Source organism: Gracilinanus agilis, chromosome 1, assembly GCF_016433145.1.
Source record: "Gracilinanus agilis isolate LMUSP501 chromosome 1, AgileGrace, whole genome shotgun sequence".
Taxonomy (NCBI): domain Eukaryota; kingdom Metazoa; phylum Chordata; class Mammalia; order Didelphimorphia; family Didelphidae; genus Gracilinanus; species Gracilinanus agilis.
Genome location: NC_058130.1, coordinates 436,852,378 through 436,875,151, shown reverse-complemented (window position 1 = coordinate 436,875,151; position 22,774 = coordinate 436,852,378). Strand labels below are relative to the sequence as shown.

At 32.9% G+C, this 22,774-nt stretch overlaps 1 protein-coding gene across 1 annotated transcript in view; it reads right to left on the bottom strand.

Moving 5' to 3' along the window:
• Positions 1 to 22,774, bottom strand: part of ADCY2 (adenylate cyclase 2) — a 574,349-nt gene that overhangs the window by 129,458 nt on the left and 422,117 nt on the right. Inside the window, exons 6-12 of the mRNA XM_044681919.1 lie at positions 18,123 to 18,234; positions 14,568 to 14,695; positions 9,051 to 9,209; positions 8,330 to 8,462; positions 6,917 to 7,093; positions 5,328 to 5,368; positions 2,369 to 2,449 (exon numbers count right to left, since the gene is read on the bottom strand). Of these exons, the coding sequence (XP_044537854.1) occupies positions 2,369 to 2,449; positions 5,328 to 5,368; positions 6,917 to 7,093; positions 8,330 to 8,462; positions 9,051 to 9,209; positions 14,568 to 14,695; positions 18,123 to 18,234 (831 nt within the window). The remainder of the gene's footprint in view (positions 1 to 2,368; positions 2,450 to 5,327; positions 5,369 to 6,916; positions 7,094 to 8,329; positions 8,463 to 9,050; positions 9,210 to 14,567; positions 14,696 to 18,122; positions 18,235 to 22,774) is intronic.

Here is a 22,774-nt window from a genome sequence, read left to right as displayed (position 1 = left end):
TTTTGAAGACAGAAGGTTCTTCATTATCTCCTCATACTTTTCTGATTTCAACTAACCTAATAAATATTGGTTAGGAGTGTATGGGACTTGAGAATTTCCCTATGATGAGTTGACCTTTGAATTCATAGTTGAAGCTACAGACAATATAAGCTACTATTCTTCTAGAGACAGATAACCTGGAGATTGAAGTCAAGCGGGCCTTAGGAAGTTTTGCTAACAATAAGGCTAGTGGAGGTGATGGAATTCTAGCTGAGTTATTTAAAATCCTAAAAGATCATGTTGTTAAAGTGCTATATTCATTCATTATGCCAGAAAATTTGGAAAACTCCTCAGTGGCCACTGGATTGGAAAAGATCAGTTTACCTTCCAATCTTAAAGAAGGACAATGCCAAAGAATGTTCAAATTATTGAAAAATTGCTCTCATTTCATATGCCAGCAAGGTTACACATAAGATTCTGCAAACTAAGCTTCAGAAATATGAATCAAGAATTTACAGAAGGGCAGGCTAGTTTTCAAAGAGGCAGAGGTACTAAATTTCAAATTGCCAACATTAGCTGGATTATAGAGAAAGCGATGGAAATCCAGAAAAAAACATTTAATGCTTCACTGACTACATTAAAGCCTTTGGGCAGTCCTCTAAGAGATCAGAGTACTAGATCATCTTACTTTTCACCTGAGGACTCTATATTCAGGCCAAGAAGCAATATTTAGAACCAAACATGGAACAATTAATTGGTTTAAGTTTGGAAAAGGAGGATGGCAAGATTGTATATTGTCACCATAATTATTTAAGTTTTATGCAGGATACATCCACAAAATGTCAGTACAAATGACTTAAAAGCCAGAATTAAGGCTTTTGAGAGAAATAGCCATAGTCTCACATATGTAGACAATACTTCAGGGATGGCAGAAAGAGAAGCTAAATTAAGAAACCTCTTGCTGAGGGGAAAAGAAGAGATGGTAAAAACTGACTTGAAACTTCACATAAAAAAAATATTTCTTGGGAACTGGTCCCAATCCTTCCTGGCATAAAGGGGGAGAAGAAATGGACACAGTGTCAGATTTTATATTCTTGAGTTCAAATCATTGCAGACAGCTATAATAGTCATGAAATTAAAAGATGTTTGCTCCATAAAGGGGAAACTATGGCAAATCTGGACAGCATACTAAAAAAAAAAACAGAGACATTACCTTGCCATCAAAGGTTCATAAAGACAAAACCATAGTTTTTCCAGTAGCAATGTATGACTACAAGGAAAGCCAAGGGCCACAGAATTGATGTTTTCAAATTGTGATACTGAGGAAGACTTTTGAGAGTCTTGTTCACAGCAAGGAGGTCAAAACAGTCAATACTTAGAGAAATTAATTTAGACTGTTTACTGGAAAGTCAAATACTGAAGCCGAGGCTTATGTACTTTAGCCACATAATGAAAAAAACGAGGCTCATTGGAAAAAATGCTGGGAAATAATGAAGGCAAATGAAAAGGGGAGAGCAGAGAATAGTGTCACAGAAGCAATGAACATGAATTTTGACAGACTTTGGGAGAAAGTAGAGGACAGAAGCATCATGCTATATATAGTGCATGGGGTCACAAAGAGTCATGCATGATGGAATGATGAAAGAAGCTCCATGAAGAGTTGGCTGAGTCCTCAGAAGTGACATGATTCTTTTCATCTGGGCAAATGTGTAGCCTCTTCATTGGTTACTATGACTCTAATCAGACTTTGCTGGGCCAGTCAATTTTTTATAAATTGTTACATATGATAAAAATTTTAATTTCCCCAAAACCACCTCATCTGATTGCTTCAAAGCAGTTCAGTCTCCACATATGTAGTTGATAATTTTTTTAGCTTCTTTTCCCTTCTCTGACTATTGCTACTTTTGTTTTAAGTTTCCTATATGGGTAGCAATTAAATAGGATCACTCAGTCAGCCACCGAGTCCTATATAACCTCCTATATGAATATTTGCAATAAAAATATGGTTTCAGATGAATACTATTTTTAGCTTTTTAAATAATCCATATCAATCTTACAAATATACACTAATATTATTACTTGTTGATTTTCTTGTCAGTGATACACTTACATTAAGATACATTTTAAAAAGAGAAATTAAAACACTAAATAACAAGGTGTAAGATTTTATTTATGGGGGAGAAATCCAGGTAGGAGGAAACAGAAAATGTAGCTTTGAAAGAATAAATATTTCCAAGAGATGATGATAAATGGAGGGCAAATGAAAATATTTAAAAATATAGCAACGACAACAAAGACAAACACATAATTTCTGTCTGACTAAAGGAAAAAAGGGCTGGGGAATAGAAGATGACCAATAATGTACAACTTTTAAAATATAGCAACATACTTTTGAGCATTGATTCCATCAATTGCTTGAATCATCCTTTCATTCAATTCTTCTTCAAATCTTTTCTTCTGTGATTTGGTTCTAGAGGACAAAAGAAGCATCACTGAGGAATAAATATTTTAGAATAACTATCATGCCTTTGTACACATGATGCCAAAACATTTGTTCAGTTTCATAAAGAAATGTTGTTGATTGTCAGAATATTTAGTCAACATAGTATCAAACATCAAGGCTGATTGAATTTACATGGTGTTTTGGTCTTAGTACATACCCCAACTGCAGACTCAACAATTAGTGATTCTGTGAATTAAGTAACAACACTAAAAGAATACCTTGGAAGGTTTATAGAAAATCTATTAAATTGTGAGAAGTTTATATTACCTATCAGAACTCATTTCTTTAAAGCTTTATATTTCCCTAACTGGCTGCCTCGAGACAACACCTTTATTTGACAAAGAAGAATCTAGTTTTTATATGAACCATTATTAGAAACTTCTCATAAATTTGAGGTGAGTTTAACTGACTAGTCTTGTTTATTATTCACTGGGTCAATTTGTGAAAAGGTTAGAGAGGTAGGTTCTTATTTTAGTTTTCTTAAATCTTAATTTGAAAGGCAACATCACATGATGGATAATGGATTGGTTTTCTGTGGAATTAGGAAATTAGGAGTTAGGAAGTCTTGGATTCAAGTCTTGACTCTCACACTAAACTGTTTGTAGTACTATGGGTAAATCACTTAGCTTTCCAGGCAACTATGGGAATTTTCTACACTGATAAAATACCAAGCCCAAAAAAATCCTATCTACCTTACTCCACTAAAAAAACAAAAAAGAAACAACAAGAACAGCAAAAAAAAAACCTTAGCAATGTGAATTTTAAATAGCTTTACACTCTGAGAAAGCTGTTCTTTGGAGTCTTTTCATTCCTTATTTTAATAGCCTGAACTTGAAAGTAAAAAATCATGATTTTAACATGTTGTTCTTATCAAATGCTTCAAAAAACTCAATACATTAAAAATGAATAACGCTAGCAGTTTTGAAGTGTTAAATTGAAAACTATTATATGAATGATTTATAGCAGAAAAACTGAGATTCTAGAATAGCTCTTTTGAATTAATTTAAAGACCTTGATTAGAAGGCCTTTAAAAAGAAGAGTTTTCATTAGCATGCCTTAACTTTTATATACATTGAGTAATAGTTTTATTGAGGACTCTAGTGTTGACTGTGGAAATAAATATTCTGATTCTCTGTAATTTGACAAAATGTTTTGGTACTGAATGGATATGCCTCCTTGTTGTGTATTAGAAATAAATCATTTTTAAGCTTAGAATAAAAATTTATCAAATAACTTGGTAAATTAATATAAAATTTCCAATATTTATAATTTTTAAGCATTACCATGTTTTATTCTCTTATGAAATATTTATGAATTCATTTTCATTTATTTTAATAGTCTTGGAGAGCACCATTTTATATATTTATTTTTGTCCTTATCCCTAATATATAGATTTTCCATCCCTTTCACCACTGGCCTTTTCCTCATTAGAATAATAATCTCTAAAGTTTATGACTTAGATATAGGTACTTTCCATATATAACACACATGCACATATATGTATATGTGTGTATATATATATGCATGTATTAATACATAATTTCTTGGATAGTTTTCTTCTCATGTTAATAGAAAGTCAACAATTATAATGAATTTTCTACATAGTATGATTCTGGAGTAGTATTAAGTGGGATAATTTAATAATGGAAGCATTTACATTTTGTTTTCATCATAGGTAGGAAAATGGAAAAGACTCTTTGCTTTGGTTCTGCTTTTTAATTGCCAATAAGCAGGTAAGAATAAAGGATGTCCTTTCATGCCTTGATAAATCCCACCCACATAACAAAGCACATACATATACATATGTTTACACATGTGGACATGCGCACACAAATATCCTTTTATTCTCAACTTTCCATTGAAAAAATATCAAAAGAAATTATTGGAATTTGGAGGAAGAAAGTATTTAGCCATAGAATGGTAATTTAGAGAAGAGTATGTGGAAATGTGGTTGATCTCCACCATATAAAGCCATTCTTTTTGCCACATTCAGTCAACAAATACTTTAGTCAACATCTACTAATTGTCTAGTACCAGACACTGCACTAACCTCTGAGGATACAAAGACAAAATTAAGCATTACTTGTCTTAAAGGATATTTCTTTCTTTGAGAGGACGTTCAATGAGATTGGGTTCAGACAGGTTTTATCAGAAAAGTCTTTAAAACCAGAAGTCAATAAGCATTTATTTTGTGCCTAACATTTGCAATGTTTTGTGCTAAGTGGTAGATATATCAAGAAAAGCAAAAAGCAGTCTCTACCCTCAAGGGGCTCACAATCCAATGGGGGAGATAATATGTAAGCGATTATGTAACAACAAAAAAAAGATATATACAGGATAAACTAGAATTAATCTCTTTTGATCTTAAAAGGAAGAAATGCATTTATCAGTAATAGATACATCTCAAGATAATTCTATATCCCATGGAGTTTTTATAATAAGACATTATCAAATTATTTCTTTAATCAAGTGATATTAAACTTTGTTATATTGTTTTTGGAAACTGAATGTAGTCCAAAAGGCATTTTGACAATTGACTTGTTTCTTTAGGGAACCGAATTTATTTATTTTTTAATTCTTACTTTTTGAGTTAGAAGCAACTCTAAGACAAAAGAACAAGGGATAGGCAAACAGCTTTAAGTGACTTGCCTAGGGTTATACAGTTAGAAAATGTCTGGGGTAAAATTTGATCTCAGAACCTTTGGAATCCAGGCCCGATCCTCTTTCTACTGTGTCATCTAGCTGCCTATGGGAACCAGCTCAAAAAAATGATGACAACAGATTTTACCTCCTAGAGAGAAAAGAGAGCAGTATATTTATACTATTTAGATAGTGTAACACATACCTTATGCGGTGCTGAAAGTGATGTTGACCCATTGGCACATCCTAGAGGACAAAATAAAAGGAATATGTATTAGTCATAGATAATGAATTCCAAGATAATTTGTGAAGTGACAACAATATATGTACCACATAGCCATCTGCTTTCACAATGAAGGTTAAAGGTAGGTGAAACATAATTCTTATAAGTAACTAGAATCCCATCCTCCATAACTATCTACATGGCACTATTAAATCCAAAGAAAAAGTGAAAAAATGCATTAAATTCCCTATATGTTCTGTCTATACAATTGCAAATATCTGGGTCATAAGAGACATTAGGATGGTTTTGTAACTTTTTTATATTTCATCCTGGTATTTTTGGGTTTGGTCCCAAGCACTTGATTCCACAAGGATGGTCAGATTAAATCTGCCTAGAATTTTATTCAGTTTAATTTAAAGGATTTTGTTGAAAATGAAAATACCTTTTAGACATAATACATGAATGCATAATACATTTTGAAAATTTACTAAATAACAGATTTTACAACAGAGGTGTGGACTACATCACAGTTCAACAAGATTTCTAGAAAAAAAAATAAAAACAAGATCCACAGAAATCATAGAAGGTTATCTCCAGATGAGCCTAAAGAGCATAATATGAGCAGGACCAAATAGGACAAGGGAACAATGACAATCTCTTGCTGGGTCTGTGCCAGGTAAGAAATAGTGTCTCATGAGTAAAATCTTATAACTTCTAATGGAACCAAAGTTAGCAGATGTAGTCATTCATGAGAAACTGATTATCCATTTCCATTTCACAGATCAATTGAAGCCAAGAAGTAACAGTGTGGGGAGCGTACTGCCCTTGTGTAACTGGAGAAGGGCCACTGCTCTCTGAGGAATATGACTCAGTTCTACAAGAGCCATTGTAACAATATGAGAGGTCATAATAAAAAGGAGAGTTTATTTTGTTAGATTAGAAAATCTGCCAAGTTAAAAATTGCTTGTAATACATGACATAGCCCTTTGAACAAACTACATTCTGAAATGCTTATTGAATTAGTCTTATAAAAATATGTTGTCGACAGATGACATTAATTATATACAAAAAATATACCTAAGTTACAGTGCATAGAAAAATATGTATATATATATGTATATATGTATATGTATACATCTCTCTCTCTCTCAGTAGTCAGGATTGCTTGATATTATTAATAATAGCATGATATGACTTAAATAAAAATGGCTATGTTTTTGTACCTTTCACAGTGATTCACAAGATTCCCTATCACTTTGTGTACTGGAGACAGATATGATTGCTATGTTCATTACAAAATAATTTAGCACTGTTATTTTTAAAAATAACAAAATTGAGACCATTTGGATTTAGTAACTAAAGTCATTAAAGAATAAAACTTAAAGAATGCTCAAGTTGGTGTAATTCACAAACTGCTCAACTCTAAGGATTTCTCTGGAAAAAGAGACCAACAAATGTTTTCACATGGATTACACTTAAGATGTCAATGGACGTTGGAACATTTTATTATTGGGAAAATATAATTTCCTCTCATAATTAGACTACTTTAAGTGACATAAAAAAGTCCATACTGTGGTACTGATCTTGCCATTTTCTGTTGTCATGCTGTCCCTGTGATGTAAGTGGGCAAATGGCTTGGCTGCTCCCCAGGACTCCAGATACCGGGTCATGCGGACAGATGCCCTCATCTTGGCTCCATCTAATGTATGCCTGGGTCTAAAGAGGTGCTGAGGACTTCGTCTTTCTCCCTGGTCATGAAATATAAAGTAACAGACACATTGTAGATTCAAAGCATTATATTCACTTATGTGTTAGAGTACACATAATGATTTTACAAGGTTCTTTAAGATTGAATTCATTAATAAGGAAATCAGTTTATTCTTATATCTTGTTTATTAAAGCATGTTTATGTATATATCTTTTATTCTATGAATCTTTTAAAACCCTACTAAAAACATACATCTTCTCCATGAAGCCCAAAAAATTAATTTGCCTTAAAAAAAACCCTTACAATCCATTTAGAATCAATACTACATATTGGTTCTAAGGCAGAAAAGCTGTAAAAACTAGGCAATGGGGGGGTTAAGTGACTTGCACACCATCACACAACTAGAAAGTCTCTGATGCCAGATTTGAACCCAGGACTTCCCATCTCCAGACTTGGCCACCTAGCTTCCCACAAGTTCAGTTACTTGTAGTCAGTTTATTTAGTCTACTATTTTTCAATAGTTAAATAAAGCAAAACATAATTTAAAGATTTTTAGGTAAGTTAAGTGTTTTGGATAAATGAAGTTTCCAGAGAACTAAAATGTATCTTTTCAAGAACTAAAATAATAATTTAAAAGGTTAACCACTTTGGCATAGATATTTCTGAGACACTCTTGGTTTAAAAAAACAAAACAACTCTATAATATAAAACTTCATCCACTTTTTTCCCCCAATTTATTACATTCTCTTTTGTATCACAGTTAATTAGTTTACTTCTGCCCCATTAAGCTCCTTTAGGACAGAATTTATCTTTCTATTCTAGTATCTTTCACTGAGTGGATAATCAATAATTGTTATCAATGAAAGATGTCCTAGTGGCATCATCAATCTACTAGTGTATATTGTAATTAATTAATGAAAGTTGATTAATGGATGGTTCAAAGTCACCATTAATGCATATACCTAGTGACCAATTCAACCTAGTCCTGTTGATTTTGCTGTGTGTAGTGACTTCAAAGCAAATTATTTTCATCATAGTTAGAAAAATAAACACAGTTTTGTAAAGGATACAATGATGAGTTGCTAAAGATGGATTATTGGACTCAACTCCATAAATATTTGGGTTGACAGCCTTCTACATTCCAGGCCTTTATTTTAGGGATAAAACATTACAACATTATTGAATTTCTGTTGTTTGTTTGTTTTTTCCTGACAGTTTTATCTCAGAAAAAAAGTAGTTTGAAAATCAGCGAAAGACTCTTTATATCAATACTGACCTTGGGATTGATCACAAAATAGGTTTTGACATAATGTTCTTTCAGATATGGGTCCCTGATGTCTCCATCTCCTTCTTCTACCTTGTAAGCTCCATTCAAGTGCTCTAAGGTAACTGAAGTAATGTGAACACGCCTGCAATTTCAGGACAATGTGAAAATTATCTTGGTGCCTATGATGTTTAAATTATTTTTACTTTGACAAATATTTTCCTTTTTTAAAGTTAAAAAGAAGGCTATGAATTCAGGTAAGAATTGAATGTGTGTGAAAAGTTGGATATGTGCACTATCTATTTCTGCAGCACTAGGGATTAATATTTAAGTTCTCTGCCATAAACAAAACTAAAAAGATTTACTTTGGATTTTTGCACTAACAGTCTTAGGTACATCCAATTTGACTTCAGATATTCAGATTTTTTATGAAACTTAGCAAAAGGTTTTGCAGGAATGCATTGAACTCCAAAAAAGAAGAAAAAAAGAATATTTGCCCCTTTTCAATGCTCAGATCAAAGAATTAACTTCGAAAAAGTGGTATTAAAATGTTGAGAATCAATCAAGTTTTTAGTCATCTTAGCTTTCTGATAAAGCACACATAACTATAAACTAAGTAGGTGATCCAATTTAATGAATAGTATCTCTTTATATATATTGGGGGTAAGGATTTCACCAAGTAAGAACCAAGTCAAGAATACTGACTTAATTAACCCAAGTGAATTTGTCATACCCTGGAACACCTCCGGCTTCCATGTGGTTGGCCAGGGTAACATCATGAGACCAGACATCATATTGCCACTTCTGCAAACCAATTACACCACAGAGGACATTCCCAGAGTGTACTCCCACACGCATGTTGATATCAACTCCCGTTGCATCTCTCACTTTCCTAAACAGAAGAAAAATCTAGGTAATGATGGATAAAACACCTTTTTATACCTCATCAACCATAACCAAATCAGCTGACATTCTATCACTCACATTTTTTTCATATAGTTTAAAAAATAATACTATAATGAACTAAATTGTGTTGTATAATGCAACTGCTAGCAGCCAACAAAGGAGATATCTTGACCATATTCATCTCTGGACTGAAAAGCAGAGACTTGGGACTCTTAAATAATAGTAGAGCAAAGAACAAGAAAGCAGTATTTATACTAGTTTGAAAATTGCCTTGATCAAAAGACAAGCATAGGGTAATGATCATTTTGGGGACAGTAAGAAGTATGGGCATTGAAAAGTATTTGAAATATTTTGATCATCACAATGTAAGTAATCAAATCAGCTAATTTTGAAAAAAAATTCTATATACAAAAAAGAATTTTCATACAGACAGAATACAAAGTAAAGATTTAAAAATAAACTACATATTTCCATTTCACCCTTCTTGTTTGCAATAAATTCCTTTTTTTTTCCTAAGGAAAAAAAAACCCTTATCTTCTGTCTTAGACTAGATACAGGTATCGGTTCCAAGGCAGAAAAAGGGGTAAGTTTTAGGCAACTGAGGTTAAGTAACTTGCCCAGGGTCACACAGCTAGGAAGTATCTGAGGCTAGATTTGAACATAGGACCTCCTATCTCCAGGCTTGGAACTCTACCCACTGAGCTTCTTAATTACCCCCAAATAATATAAATTCTAAATATTACTTTCAAAATTGTTCTATTTGTCTATTTCCTTCTCTATTCTCTTCTGTTTAATGGCTTTGTTTTATTGTAGCTTTACTACTGTTAACCCTGAAACATCCCATCTATTCCCCAGCACAACCACTTCATCATAAATTCTTTGGAATCATTATTGGTCACTTATTTGATATGTTTTGAAAAAAATCTCTCAAAGTTGTTTTTCTTCATAATATTATTGAATAAATGTTTCTCTTGCTTTTGCTCACTTTGTGACAATTTACACTACTCAAAAATCATCTCTTTTTGTCATTTCTTTCTAGATTTCTCTGGACTGGTGTTTTTATTTATAATTCCTATTTAATTATGGTATTTTCATCTGAAATACTTCTAAATTCTTCTATTCTATTAAAGTAGCAGTTCTCCTAGGGTAGTCCAAGGACTTCTGGAGACCAGAAGGTCAAAACTATTTTCATATCAATACTGACATTATTTGTCTAATCAAATCAATCTTCCCTTTTCCAACTACATATCTTTATGAAAACAAATTTTCTTCATATACTTTAATCAAAACAACATATTTTAAGGACTGAATGTAGAGGCATATATGAAAACTCTGTATTGTTTGATATTAAGGAGTTTTGAAAAATATTCAAAACTGCCATTTTGTTACTATATTTTTGTTTTGGAAAATGTTATTTTTCATCAAAATGTTATGTGTATTACTGTGTAATACATTTATTATTATTCTTAAATGAATCAAATAAATATATTAATGTAGGTTTAAATTGCTAATACAGTAAATATTGACAGATATTTACCTACAGAAACAAAAACTATCTGAGGTCTTCTGATTCATAAGAATTTAAAGGGATCCTAACACAAAAAAATTTGAGAACCACTGTATTAGAGGTTCATTTTCCCTTTCCCTCCCTTGGGGGATTATGCTAACTTTACAGAATGTTATTCTTGATATTAAGCATATAACTTTTGCCTTTTGGAATATTATATTTCAAGACGTTTTGAAATATTGTAATTCAAGATCTTTCTTTTAGAACTGTCAGTCAGGTCTAATGTTAGGATTACATTTTAATAACATGGCATTTTAACTTCTTTCTGTATCCTTAGACTATTTTTTGCTTAAAATGGAAGCTTTGAATTTTTATGTCATTCCTAAGTTATTTTTTATGGAGTTTAGGGGTTCTTTTCAGGAAGTAATCTGTGTATTATTTCTATCATTATTTGGCCTTCTGATTCTGATAAATCTGAAGAGTTTTTCTTTATGATTTCTCAAAATATGGCATTCAGGTCTTTTTTTTTAATAATGTTTTTTTTTGGGATTGCATTTATTTCCAAATTATCTCTATTCGAGATGTTTTCCAGGTCATTTGTCTTTCATATAAGATATCCTATGTTCTATTCTATTTTTCTAATATTTTGTTTTTGTTCTAACATCTTGCTGTCCCGTGGAGTCTTTAATTTCTCTTTAGTGTGTCTTACTTTTCAAGGAATTCATTTTTAGATGAGTTACCACTTTCTCTTCTAATCAACTTAGTGTTCTTAAAATTCTTTCTTGTAGATTTTTTATTTATCTTTTTATCTCTTATTTCACTTCTTTGTATTCATGTAATATATGAGAATACATTTTTCCCCTTTCAGTCTTTGTCTATAGCTGTTAAAGGTTTAGAATTGATTAGATTAGCTCAAATGAGATGATATTAGAAAATGCTTAGGGCAGTACCTGAAATATAGAAGAAATTTAATAAATATTTCCTTATTTGTATAATTTTACAATGGTTGAAATTTTCTTTGATTTTTTTTTCATCTTTCCAGATTTAGTTCCTTAACTAGGGCTTTCTGCCAGCGTTAGACACGAGCCCCTGCTGAAATTATGGGTACAGTGGTCAGCCCAGCTTTATTTGGCTCTGCATCCTTGAGTTCTTTGCTGACCTTCACCTATTAGGGTTAAGTTCAGTAGTGTGCTGGAGGCAGCTTGAATCAGCTTTTGAAAACAAATCATTAAATTTTCAATTTGAGCATCAGTATCTTGGAAATAAGAAAATACTATAAAACAGGACTTAATTTACTGTTTTGTTGATTCTCTAGACTAAGAAAGTGATGAATAAAATGTTAATAACAGAGATTAAGTCTATTTCTATGTGAACACAAAATCTGTGATTGCATTGGTGTGGGAAATTTAACAGCAGGTCACAACACTTCTCTTTCCCTATGACTTTTTAGAAGGACATAGAGAGGGCAACTATGTGGCTCAGTGGATTGAGAGGCAGGTCTAGAGACAGGATGTCCTCTGTTCAAATCTAGCCTCAGACACTTCCTACCTATGTGACCTGGACTTAACTAACTTGCAAGGTCCTAATTCTACAAGACTAGATTTCTATCCATTCTGTCATAATGGGTGATATATAAGAACTTAAGTAAAGGCAGTATATCCAAGTATTAAATTTAATTAATATAATTGGTTCAAAATGATCACAGATACTGGAGTGATTTGCCATTTCCTTCTGTAGCTCATTCGATAGATTGGGAAACTGAGGCAAATAGGGTTAAGTGATTTGTCCAGGGTCACACAGCTAGTAAGTATCTGAGGCCAGATTTGTACACAGGAAGATGTCTTCCTAACTCAAATTCCAGCACTCTATGCACTGTACCATCTGTCTGCCATAAATATAAAATACCCATGCAAGTGAATATATAAAAAGATACAGTCACATTGTATTCATTATCTTTGGTCTAGAGACAATGAAAGAGTTCTACTTTAGGAGAAAACATGAAGTAAATTGGAGCTGCTTATTGCCTTACCATGAAGAGTAAGAGCAACAATCTATTATTGTAAGGAGAACTATAAACTTTGAAAAATGTTATTAAACCCAGATCAGAGTTTCCCTTCTTGCTCCTGACAGAGGAAACAGGCTCACTGAGCATGAAACAAATATACCTAATAATAAGACAGACAAAGCATTTTTTCAAATGAATAATATTTTTTAGAAAAATGTTGAGTTGTACAACCAGTGAGATTAGTGAGGCTCCTTTAACCATGGGAGATCTGCTGGGGAAATTAGTTATCAGACTGAACCATCTAATAGCCTGAAACCATCATTTCCTTTTTTTCCATATCAATATTATCAAATTCTGAAACTTGAAAGGATAGAAAACTTTATTTACACATATATTCTAATCACTATTGACCTTACTTTATGCTATTTCTTCTTAGCTTTCTTTTTTATGTTTGATTATATTTGATTTATATTTCATATTATATTTGATATTACATTTGATTTTTTAATTTTATATTTGATATATACTTATATTTGATTATATTTGATTTATATACATATTGACATGTACTATACACTTATCTTCCTGGGCATGCTCATTTATACTCTTTTTTAAAATTAATAATACAAATATATAAAGCACTAGGATGTATAAATATGATGATTAGTTTTATTTTAGAGGGGAAATAATTGAGGAAAAAGAGGTAAACTATATACTAAAATATAGCTATATGAAAATGATTACTGCTATTCTTAAAACTTAATTAAGAACATAAAATTTTGCACTACCCCTCTCCTCAACAGGTCAGTTAATAAAATAAAATAATAGTAATAATAATAATAATAATAATAGCAGGCATTTATATTGTACCCATTATATGCTAGGGACTATAATAAGTGCTTTACAAATAATTTCTCATTTAATCTTCATAACAACTCATTGAAATACATGCTGTTATTATCCTCTTTTTACAGCAGAGGAAATTTAGGCAAGCAAATGTTAAATGTCAAAGGACATACAATTAATAAGTTTCTGAGGCAGGATTTGAACTCAGGTCTTACTGCCTTCAGCTCAGCCCTCTATCCACTCTGACACCTAGCTGGTCCAGAATGGGCCTCAATTTTCCTACTTGCCAAATGAAGGATATAGGTGTGTGACATTCTAGCTCTAATTCTCAAGATTTTATGGTATGTTCTTTGGCTTCCAAAAGTGTTAAATGATATGACTATACTCATAAATTGTTTACTTAGGTGTAATATAAATGGTTTTGATTAGAAATTATCTATAGTTCTAGATTTAAAGTATTATGTTTATGTCTCTAAAATAGATTGATATTTTCTTTTGACACAAGGTAGTTCCCAAAAAATTCTACCAAATATATTGCTGAAAAACAACAACAATAACAACAGTTGTGTTATGGATCCATAACAGAAAAGAGAGATTGAGCAGTGTGGTATAAACATTGAATGTTGAATTTGGTCAGCATTGTCTTTCCAAGATGATTTAAAACTATTATTGAGATCATCATATACATTATTATTTTAGCTCAGAATTCTTCATTCTGTATCTTTTCATCAAATTCTCCTATTTTCCTCTGAATTCTTCATACTCATCATTTTTCATGGCATGGCAATATTACATTATCTTTATATGCTTCAATTTATTTAGTCATTGTCCCATCATTGAACATACATTTTTGTCCCAGCCTTATTATCACAAATAATTCTGAATTTCAAAAATGTACCTATAACTATCCTAAAGAAACAATATAGTTAAAGATGAAACATTCAGATCATTTTAATTTTAAGCCTAAATATTTTCTTTGCACCTACTTTATAGCTTCACACATGTCTAGTCCCATTTTCACACAATTCTTGGCATGGTTTGGAAGAGATATAGGGAGGCCAGACACACAGTAGTAGCAGTCTCCTAAAATTTTGATTCTCATGCATTCATTTTCCTGAAAAGGAAAAAAAAAACAAATATGAAGTAAGTATCTTGAAGTCCTTGCATACTGATATGATGTTTGGATTCATGTAATATGAAAGGTTTTATTCTTACTGATAACACTATAGTCATGTTTGCTTGAGATGAAAGAAAAATTAAATGGAATGATTTTCCATTATTATTCTTCTCCCATTGACCATTTTGAGAAAGGAGAAGAGAGAAGGAGGCAACAGAAGGGCGGGCAGAATAGTCTAGAGAGGTCTGTACTTATTCAGAAGCTGGGGTGTAAAGTAAAACTAGAATTAATTTTACTAGGTCAAAGGATTCTTGTCTGACCTTTCATGTGGTTTGTCAAGGCATGCTCTCATTTCCAATTTTCAATTAAGGAGTTTCTACTTATAATCTTAAAATGAAGAAAATGTACACCCCTTTTAACCCCCCAAAATTGGCTGTACCAAATACACTTAGAGTTCTTCATAAAAGTTTACATGTACATGTGTTCACAAAAGGAAAAAGAAAAAAGTTCATATTTATTTTATATCTAGTCTTAAATCTAATTTAGTCTGCCCATTATGCCCTTTTTCTTTCAGATGATAAAAATAGAAGTCTGCACTTCTTTTCATGCTTACTTCAGATAACATTAAAGTCTGAGCCTAACAATGCCTGATAACATTATTTTAAGTCAGTAAAAGAAAGCAAACAATTATCTCTTGTATAAAGCTTCTCTCTCCTACTTCATAAACAGTGATTCTGAATCATAACAGAATATGAAATTCATAAAAATACATTGAATTAATTTTCCATAGCTTAAAGTCTGCATTAAACAGTATTCGCTCAGTGCACTGAGCTCTTGTTTGCTTGAGATCCTTTACATTTTAATTTTGTTTTTCACAATATATTGTTGTATTTAATAAACAGTTTGCTCACTGGGCTGATCCTCTTGCTCCTAGGCCAATGACACCCAAGGTAGCTAGACTATTTATCCATGGGTACTTGGAAAACAATTTGGAAGCTAGAACATAACTCCTTATTGGGGAACTCCCAGTAGCTCTTGGGAATCCCTGACTCTTATTTGGAGTAAAGAGAAGGGAATAATTATCACTCCTTAGCTTCCTGGCAGTGGCAAAAATACAAATGGTAGCCTCATGGATTATCTAGCAAAGGAATTCAGGAAAGGTTTTTTTTTTTCCTTTTTTTGAGAATGAGGGTGGAAAGTAGCTTATGATTCTCCTAATTCCTTCTTGAACATCCCAGAGATTCACAAGACAGTTGTCCAAACTACTTTGGGGACCAGGAAAGGAAGACATTAGTTTGCATGCTACCAATTGCCTCCCTTCAAAAGACTAGATATCTTTTGGATTTGACTTGTCAGCAAAGATGACATTATAAATTCCCTGGTGCTACTTGTTATATAGCCTATGCCTACCAAACTATCAAGGGTGCTGGAATTAGATTTCTTGTAAAATTGTCCTGTTAGTGATTTCTAAAACTAAAAAGTGTGATGCCCAAGGTCGAGATTTAATTTTCCTAAAGCTCTGTAGGACTGGATATATTTATTTAATAATTAACTGAATGTCATTGTAACAAACATGATTTGAAAACAAAAAAACTTCTTGATGGAAACATTTTAATACCTGAATCAAGTAACAGCTAGAATAATAATTTAAACAATAAACACTTATAAAGTATTTTTACATTTTTAAAGTACTTGAGAAATACGATTTCATTTTATCCTTACAACAACTATGGGAGGTTAGAATTTCCTGATTCTATTTCCTCACTGAGTAGTTTTAGACTCTATGTCCAGTTCTTTATACTTTGCATGAAGCAATATTTATAAAAGCTGTATTTAAACATATAGGATTTAAAAAAACATATTTGGAATAGATATTTCTATGAACATCTTTACTCTGGTCACATCTGTAAGATTTGGAGAATTATTCCCCCTGCATATAAGATATATTTTATTTACTCTAATCCTATTCAGATGGCTTGATTTGGCATAGAAGTGACCCTGTATTCTTAAAAACTATAAAAGAACACCACAAAGTCTGGCTCATTTTTTATACCAGGAATGGCTTCATGACAGATTGTCTGGCTTTTCTCTAAGGATAAATCTAGTTAAGTGAAGAGCTGGCCATAAAAGGCTCACTTGTTTCACCAATGAAGACATTGTAGGAATTGTGTCTATACTGAAAGAGAGAGTATTAACACAAGTGAACTCACAATTGCTTGAAGGTGAGTCTCACATCATTGCTGACCCTTTTTTTCTCACTCTTTTGGCCAATTATTCCAAGTAGCAAAGTAGTCAAATGAGAGGGCAGCAAAGAAAGGGTGTGATACTGGATTTGAGTGTCACACTTTCTTAAAGAGAAGTTCTTGATGAGTTATGTATATGAAAGACTTAAAATTGGTAAACCAAGGAGGGCTTGGGTAAGTGTACCATATCCCTAACTTTTTGACTTAGAAATGCAGATTTGCATTCTGCATTAGAAAATGCAGAAATACATATAGAGGAGATTTTAAAAGAGACCTTTCATAGGTGGTAAAACAGAGATAGGCAAATTGATTTTTACTTTTCAGGAACTCATTATATAATAATAGTGAGCATTTATATTTATATACTGCTTTAAGGCTTACAAAACACTTTACAAATATTGTCTCATTTGATCCTCATAACATCTCTGGGAAGTAAGTGCTATTATATTCTCCATTTTACACACATAGAAACTGAGACAGACAGAGGTTAAGTGGTTTGCCAAGGGCGTATGGCTAGTGTCTATAATTGCATTTGAACTCAGCTCTTCCTGACTCCATTATAGCACTTTATTTACTCCACAACTTAGCTGCCTATTATATACATGATTGGATTAAAATGACATATGATAAAATATGTCTTTTTTTTTGGTATGAAGTATGTCAATTCACTTCAAGCTTCCAGAGATGTCCCAAGACAGTATTTATTAGGTTTTGGATGGTTTGAAGAAACTAGATTGCTGACCTATTGAAATATATACAAGAAGCAGTTAACCAATTTCTAGTTTCTCATGAATCTATACTCATGTGAAATATATTGTCCTTCTCCTTTTCTATTTTCTCTCTTGTTTCCTCTCCCCCACACATTGTTTGTACTTGATTTCATTTTTAGTAGCATCTGGAGAAGTAGGATCAAATCATGAAAAGTGACATATAATTCTGTTGTAGGGTACTACTACTGGTCACCACTGATTGATGTAGAAATATAATTTCATGCTATGCTAGCTAAGAAAATAGAATTCATCACTGCTGCTATAGATCTCTGGCAGAATGAGTGTAATGGAAAGCTACTTGGCGTACTTACAAATCGGTGCATGAACAGCACTTTTCTGAAAAGGTGAACTTTAAAAAAGAAGCAACAGATCAACACAATAAAGCAGAGGGTGTTTCCTCCAGTGACTCACCTTGGCAATTTGATCAAACTTTCCAAAGAGTTCATTCAGCATGTGCACCAGTTCTCCTGGAGAGCAGTCACTAGCGAGGCGGGTGAATCCAACAATGTCAGCATATAATATGCTATCAAAATAAAGGAATCAGAGCTTTAAAACATTTACTAGGAAAGAAGTAAACTCTTCCCTATAAATGATCAAGAACTTACTAATTCCATATGAATAGTTTGCCTAGGCAAGTCTGACTACCTATATATTTTCTTGAATTCTTTCTTATAATGAATATTTTCTTTTGCAAAAACTTACAAAGAGCTGACTGAGGTTGGAAGTTACACTAAAGATGGAAAACAAGTGCTTAGTTTTTATGCTTAATCTTCTATTCTGACCCTTGTTCTTTATCTGTTGTTGGTCATGATTCCATTAAAATTTGTAAAATCATTATTGAAGATTAGTCAAAATGAGTTGTGCTAAAAAAATAATAATTTATTTTCTTAGGAAGACCTTCCTGGAACACATGGAAGAGTGGAAAGATCCCTGGAGTTGTGACTGAGTGCCAAAGTTACCACTTATTTATTGTGACCTTTCACTTAATCTCTCTTAGACTCAGATACTTTATGAGTGTATGGGAATAATATTTTCCCTATTTGCTTCAGAAAGTTGTTTTGAGAATAAACACTTGTAAAATGTTCTGTAAAAATAAATCATAATACAAATGAAATCTGTAACAATAATACTGAATCCCAGAATCATAAAGTTGGAAAGGATCTTTGTTCAGTTGTTCTGACTCTTTGTGATCCCATGAAATATAGCTATCCAGTGGATTTTCTTGGTAAGGATATCAGAGTGGTTTGCCATTTCCTTCTCTAGGAAAGGACTTTCCTCTTTTTTAGCCCCAAGTAGCCATCCAACTTTATCTTAAGAAAGAGTGAAGGAGAACCCTCAACCTACCATGGCAGCTCATTCTACTTCTGGATAGCTCTAAACTGTTAAGACTGGTTTCCTTAACAAAGATTTTTCTTCATCAATTATGTCTCTCTTACCTTTCTACTCATACCTGACTTGGTGTTTTGTTTTGTATTGTTTTAACATACCCTTCACTCTTAATTATGTCCTCAGGGAGCAACAGCACAAGTAACATCCTTTTATTTTTGGCTCTATTGCCTCTAAAATATCTAACAAGAACTATTATGTCCCCTTCTAAGTCTTTTTTTCCCCTCCAGGTTAATTAGCCAAGATTCCTTGAAGTCATCCTGATATGGTATCAAGGTCTTCCCTCTTTACCTAGCTGCTTTAGCCAAAGAAAACTCAGCCTAATTTCCAGTTCTACCCTTGACAAAATGAAAGGGCTAGCTGATGGCAGCCTGCTACATTAGGGGAATATTTTAGAGCAAAACTGAAAGACTTTGGACAAAAAAAATGTATTTAACATCACTTAGGTAACTAAATAGAACTCACAATTTTTAGGCCAACATCAATATAATTGTGTTTGCATAAGCCTGTCTTCTCACTTTTATTCTAAGTATCAACATTGATTTTTCATATTCAAGTGAGTTGGCAAACAATTAGTTTACTGAATTTCTCTGATGTGTTGTCATTGGATTAAGTGGCTGGATACACCACTTCCCTCCAACTCCCAACTATAACTAGACAACCTTTTTTCCCTCTGACCTGCCATTAATAGTTCTAGATAACTAATGCAAAATAAATAACTAAAATTTATATATTTCTTTAAAATCTCATTCTATTTTCATAACTATACTAGGAAGTGATATTTTTATCCCCATTTTACCTACCAGGAAATTGAAGATTAAAAAGATTGAAGGTGACTTGCCCAAGGTCACAGAGCTAGGAAGTAGCTGAGAGGTATTATGAACCCAAGTCATAATTCCAAGCCCACTAACTCTCTCCTCTACCATGTTGCTTCATAAAAATGGGTTGGTCATATTAGGTGAACCAGGAACCGTTGGCAAAGTAAAATAAAACACAATTCAGGAGAAAAAACACCCCAAACAACAACAACAACAAAACTCAGCTCCTGCCTCAATTATCAGCATACATTAAAAAAAACAAACCTTACCTACTCTCCTATAATAAATATTGTGTATTTATTCCAAGGCAGAAGAGTGCTAAGCTTAGGCATTGAGGGTTAAGTGTCTTGCTCAAAGCTACACAACTAGGAAGTATGTGAATCCAGATTTGAATCTAGAACTTCTTATCTCTAGGCCTGCCTCTAAATCCACTAAGCCACCTAGCTGCTCCCTCAGCATACTTTTTATAGGCAGCTTAGATCCACTAATAACAACACAAAATTCCCTTCTCTGCCTAAGCCTGCAAGTCAGCATTGCTTATTCTCACAGCCTAAACAGTAACACATTTTGTATAGTCCATTTTGAGAAAACAAATTCACTTATCGCTTGCCCTCTTTGGTTGGATTGTGTGCGTATGTGTTTAAATTTCATATATTTTCAAGTCATTTTTAGATATACAATCCATGTTATCATTTCCACCAAATTTTAGCCTGCCTGCCATTGATTTCCCAATGCTGTTTAACAGCTCTCCGTGTTTGTTTTCAGTCATTCATAGTTCCGTTTAACCCTGCAATATCAAGGCTAATGTTTACTCAAAGATGTTTGCTCTGGGACTCAACCTTTGCTTTTCTGGGACTCCATTCATTTAAATCTGTGCTTATCTTTACAAGTGTGGATTATCAGTCACTTACAAACCTTTATAGGGATGAGAGAATGATGGCTGAACTTTGGTCTGCATTTGAGGTAGAAGAATAGCAGCAGGCTGAACACTCTCTCCTTATCAGACATGGTGAATGCTGCCCTTCTGTGCAATCCTGGGGCTGCCAAGCTGGCAATACCTAGTCAGGCTGATGGTTTTAATCCTTTCCTTTCTTATTATGCTGGAACCTTATTTAATCGGGTTTCCTTTGTGCTAAAAAATCTTTGCAAGCTTCTTAACTTTAATTATAACATGCAAAAATGTTTTCAATAGCAAAATACATTTTCTTTACCTTTAAATACCATGTTTGCCTTTCCTTTCTGTAAGAAGCTATTTACTTCAGTAAATCACCTTTTCCTAATGTTCTGCAGACTCTAGCAATTTTACTTAATAATAATTAGACTATACAGATATGCCTGGTATTCATGGAAACTACCACGATGGTGCCGATTCTCTCCCAGAAGTGAGATGGGAAGGTGAGAGGGACCTCAGTTAGGCTAAAAGAACTCATCCTACCATCCAGGGAAAAAGAACTCCACTTGTGTAAAGCAGGAGTTCTTGATTTGGATCTAAGAACTCGCTTGTAATCTTTTATAATTTCATGTCAATTATGACATGTCAAACATGTCAATTACATGTTGATATAATAGATTTCCTTTATACTCCTCTGTATTTTATTTTATACATGGGTTTATAAGCTTCACTAGCCTGACAAAGTGGTCCCTGGCACACAAAAGGTTCAGAATCCTAAGAAAAGGTTATTAAAGATTGACAGTTTTATCAAATTAACTGCAAAATTATTCATCAATAAAAGACGACCAAATAAAATATTCTCTCTCTCGACCTTTAGTGGACTTGCTTGTATGCAAAAAGGATAGAAATGATGAAATATTCATTTTTTTAGAATTGTTCCTTTCCTTCTACTCACAGAGCTTCACACAAGTTTAGACCCTCAGCACCTTTACCTGTGCTGTTGTAGTAATGTCCTAATTGGTCTTCTAATTATCATTCAGTGGAATAAAAGTTCTTTGAGGTCTATTTTTTAAAATCTATTTATATATACCCGGTACCTAGCACATAAAAGATACCTAATAAATGTTTGTTATTTAATGGATCATTCTTTCTCTTCCCGTCTTGTCCTTCTCTGCTCCTTGCTCCATATGCCAGCCAAACTGATATATTCTTAAAACACAGATCTGACCATATCATTCTCCTGATCAAGAAATTTCAGTGGCTTCATATTGTCTCTAGGATTAAATTTTTTTCTCTGATTGGCATTTAAAGTCCATCACAATTTGGTTCCAATTTTCTTGTCCAAACTGATTTTACAATAGTACTCTTTGCATATTCTTCTTTCCAGTCAAATTGATCACCAATTATTCCCCACATATGGCATTTATCTTTTGTACATATGTCTTTCTACAGGTTGTCCTCCATGCCCAGAATACTCTATTTTCTTATCTCTACTTCTTAAAAGACCTAGCATCTGTCAAGGCTCAGTCCAAATGACACTTCCTAAATCTAGGCCTTTTCTGACAGCCCCACCCCTTCACTCCTCCTAATCTTAAATTATTTTTATATAGTTATAAGTGCTTATCTGCACATATGTTTCTCTGTAGTAGATTGTAAACTCCTTGAGGATAGAAGCTGTTTTTATTTGGCACACAGTTGGTGTTAATAAATTGCTGAATTACATGGAATGTTAATTTATCAATTGAAAAGATTCTTTGCATTTAGAAGAAATGAATTAATTACCCTGTTTCAGAATACTTGGCACTGCATTTCTAATAACTCAATTTGATTGTTGATGTTCATGGTAATAGTTAATGGTTAAAATATCTTCTTTCTTTTCCTTTCTTTCTTTCTTTCTTTCTTTCTTTCTTTCTTTCTTTCTTTCTTTCTTTCTTTCTTTCTTTCTTTCTTCCTTCCTTCCTTCCTTC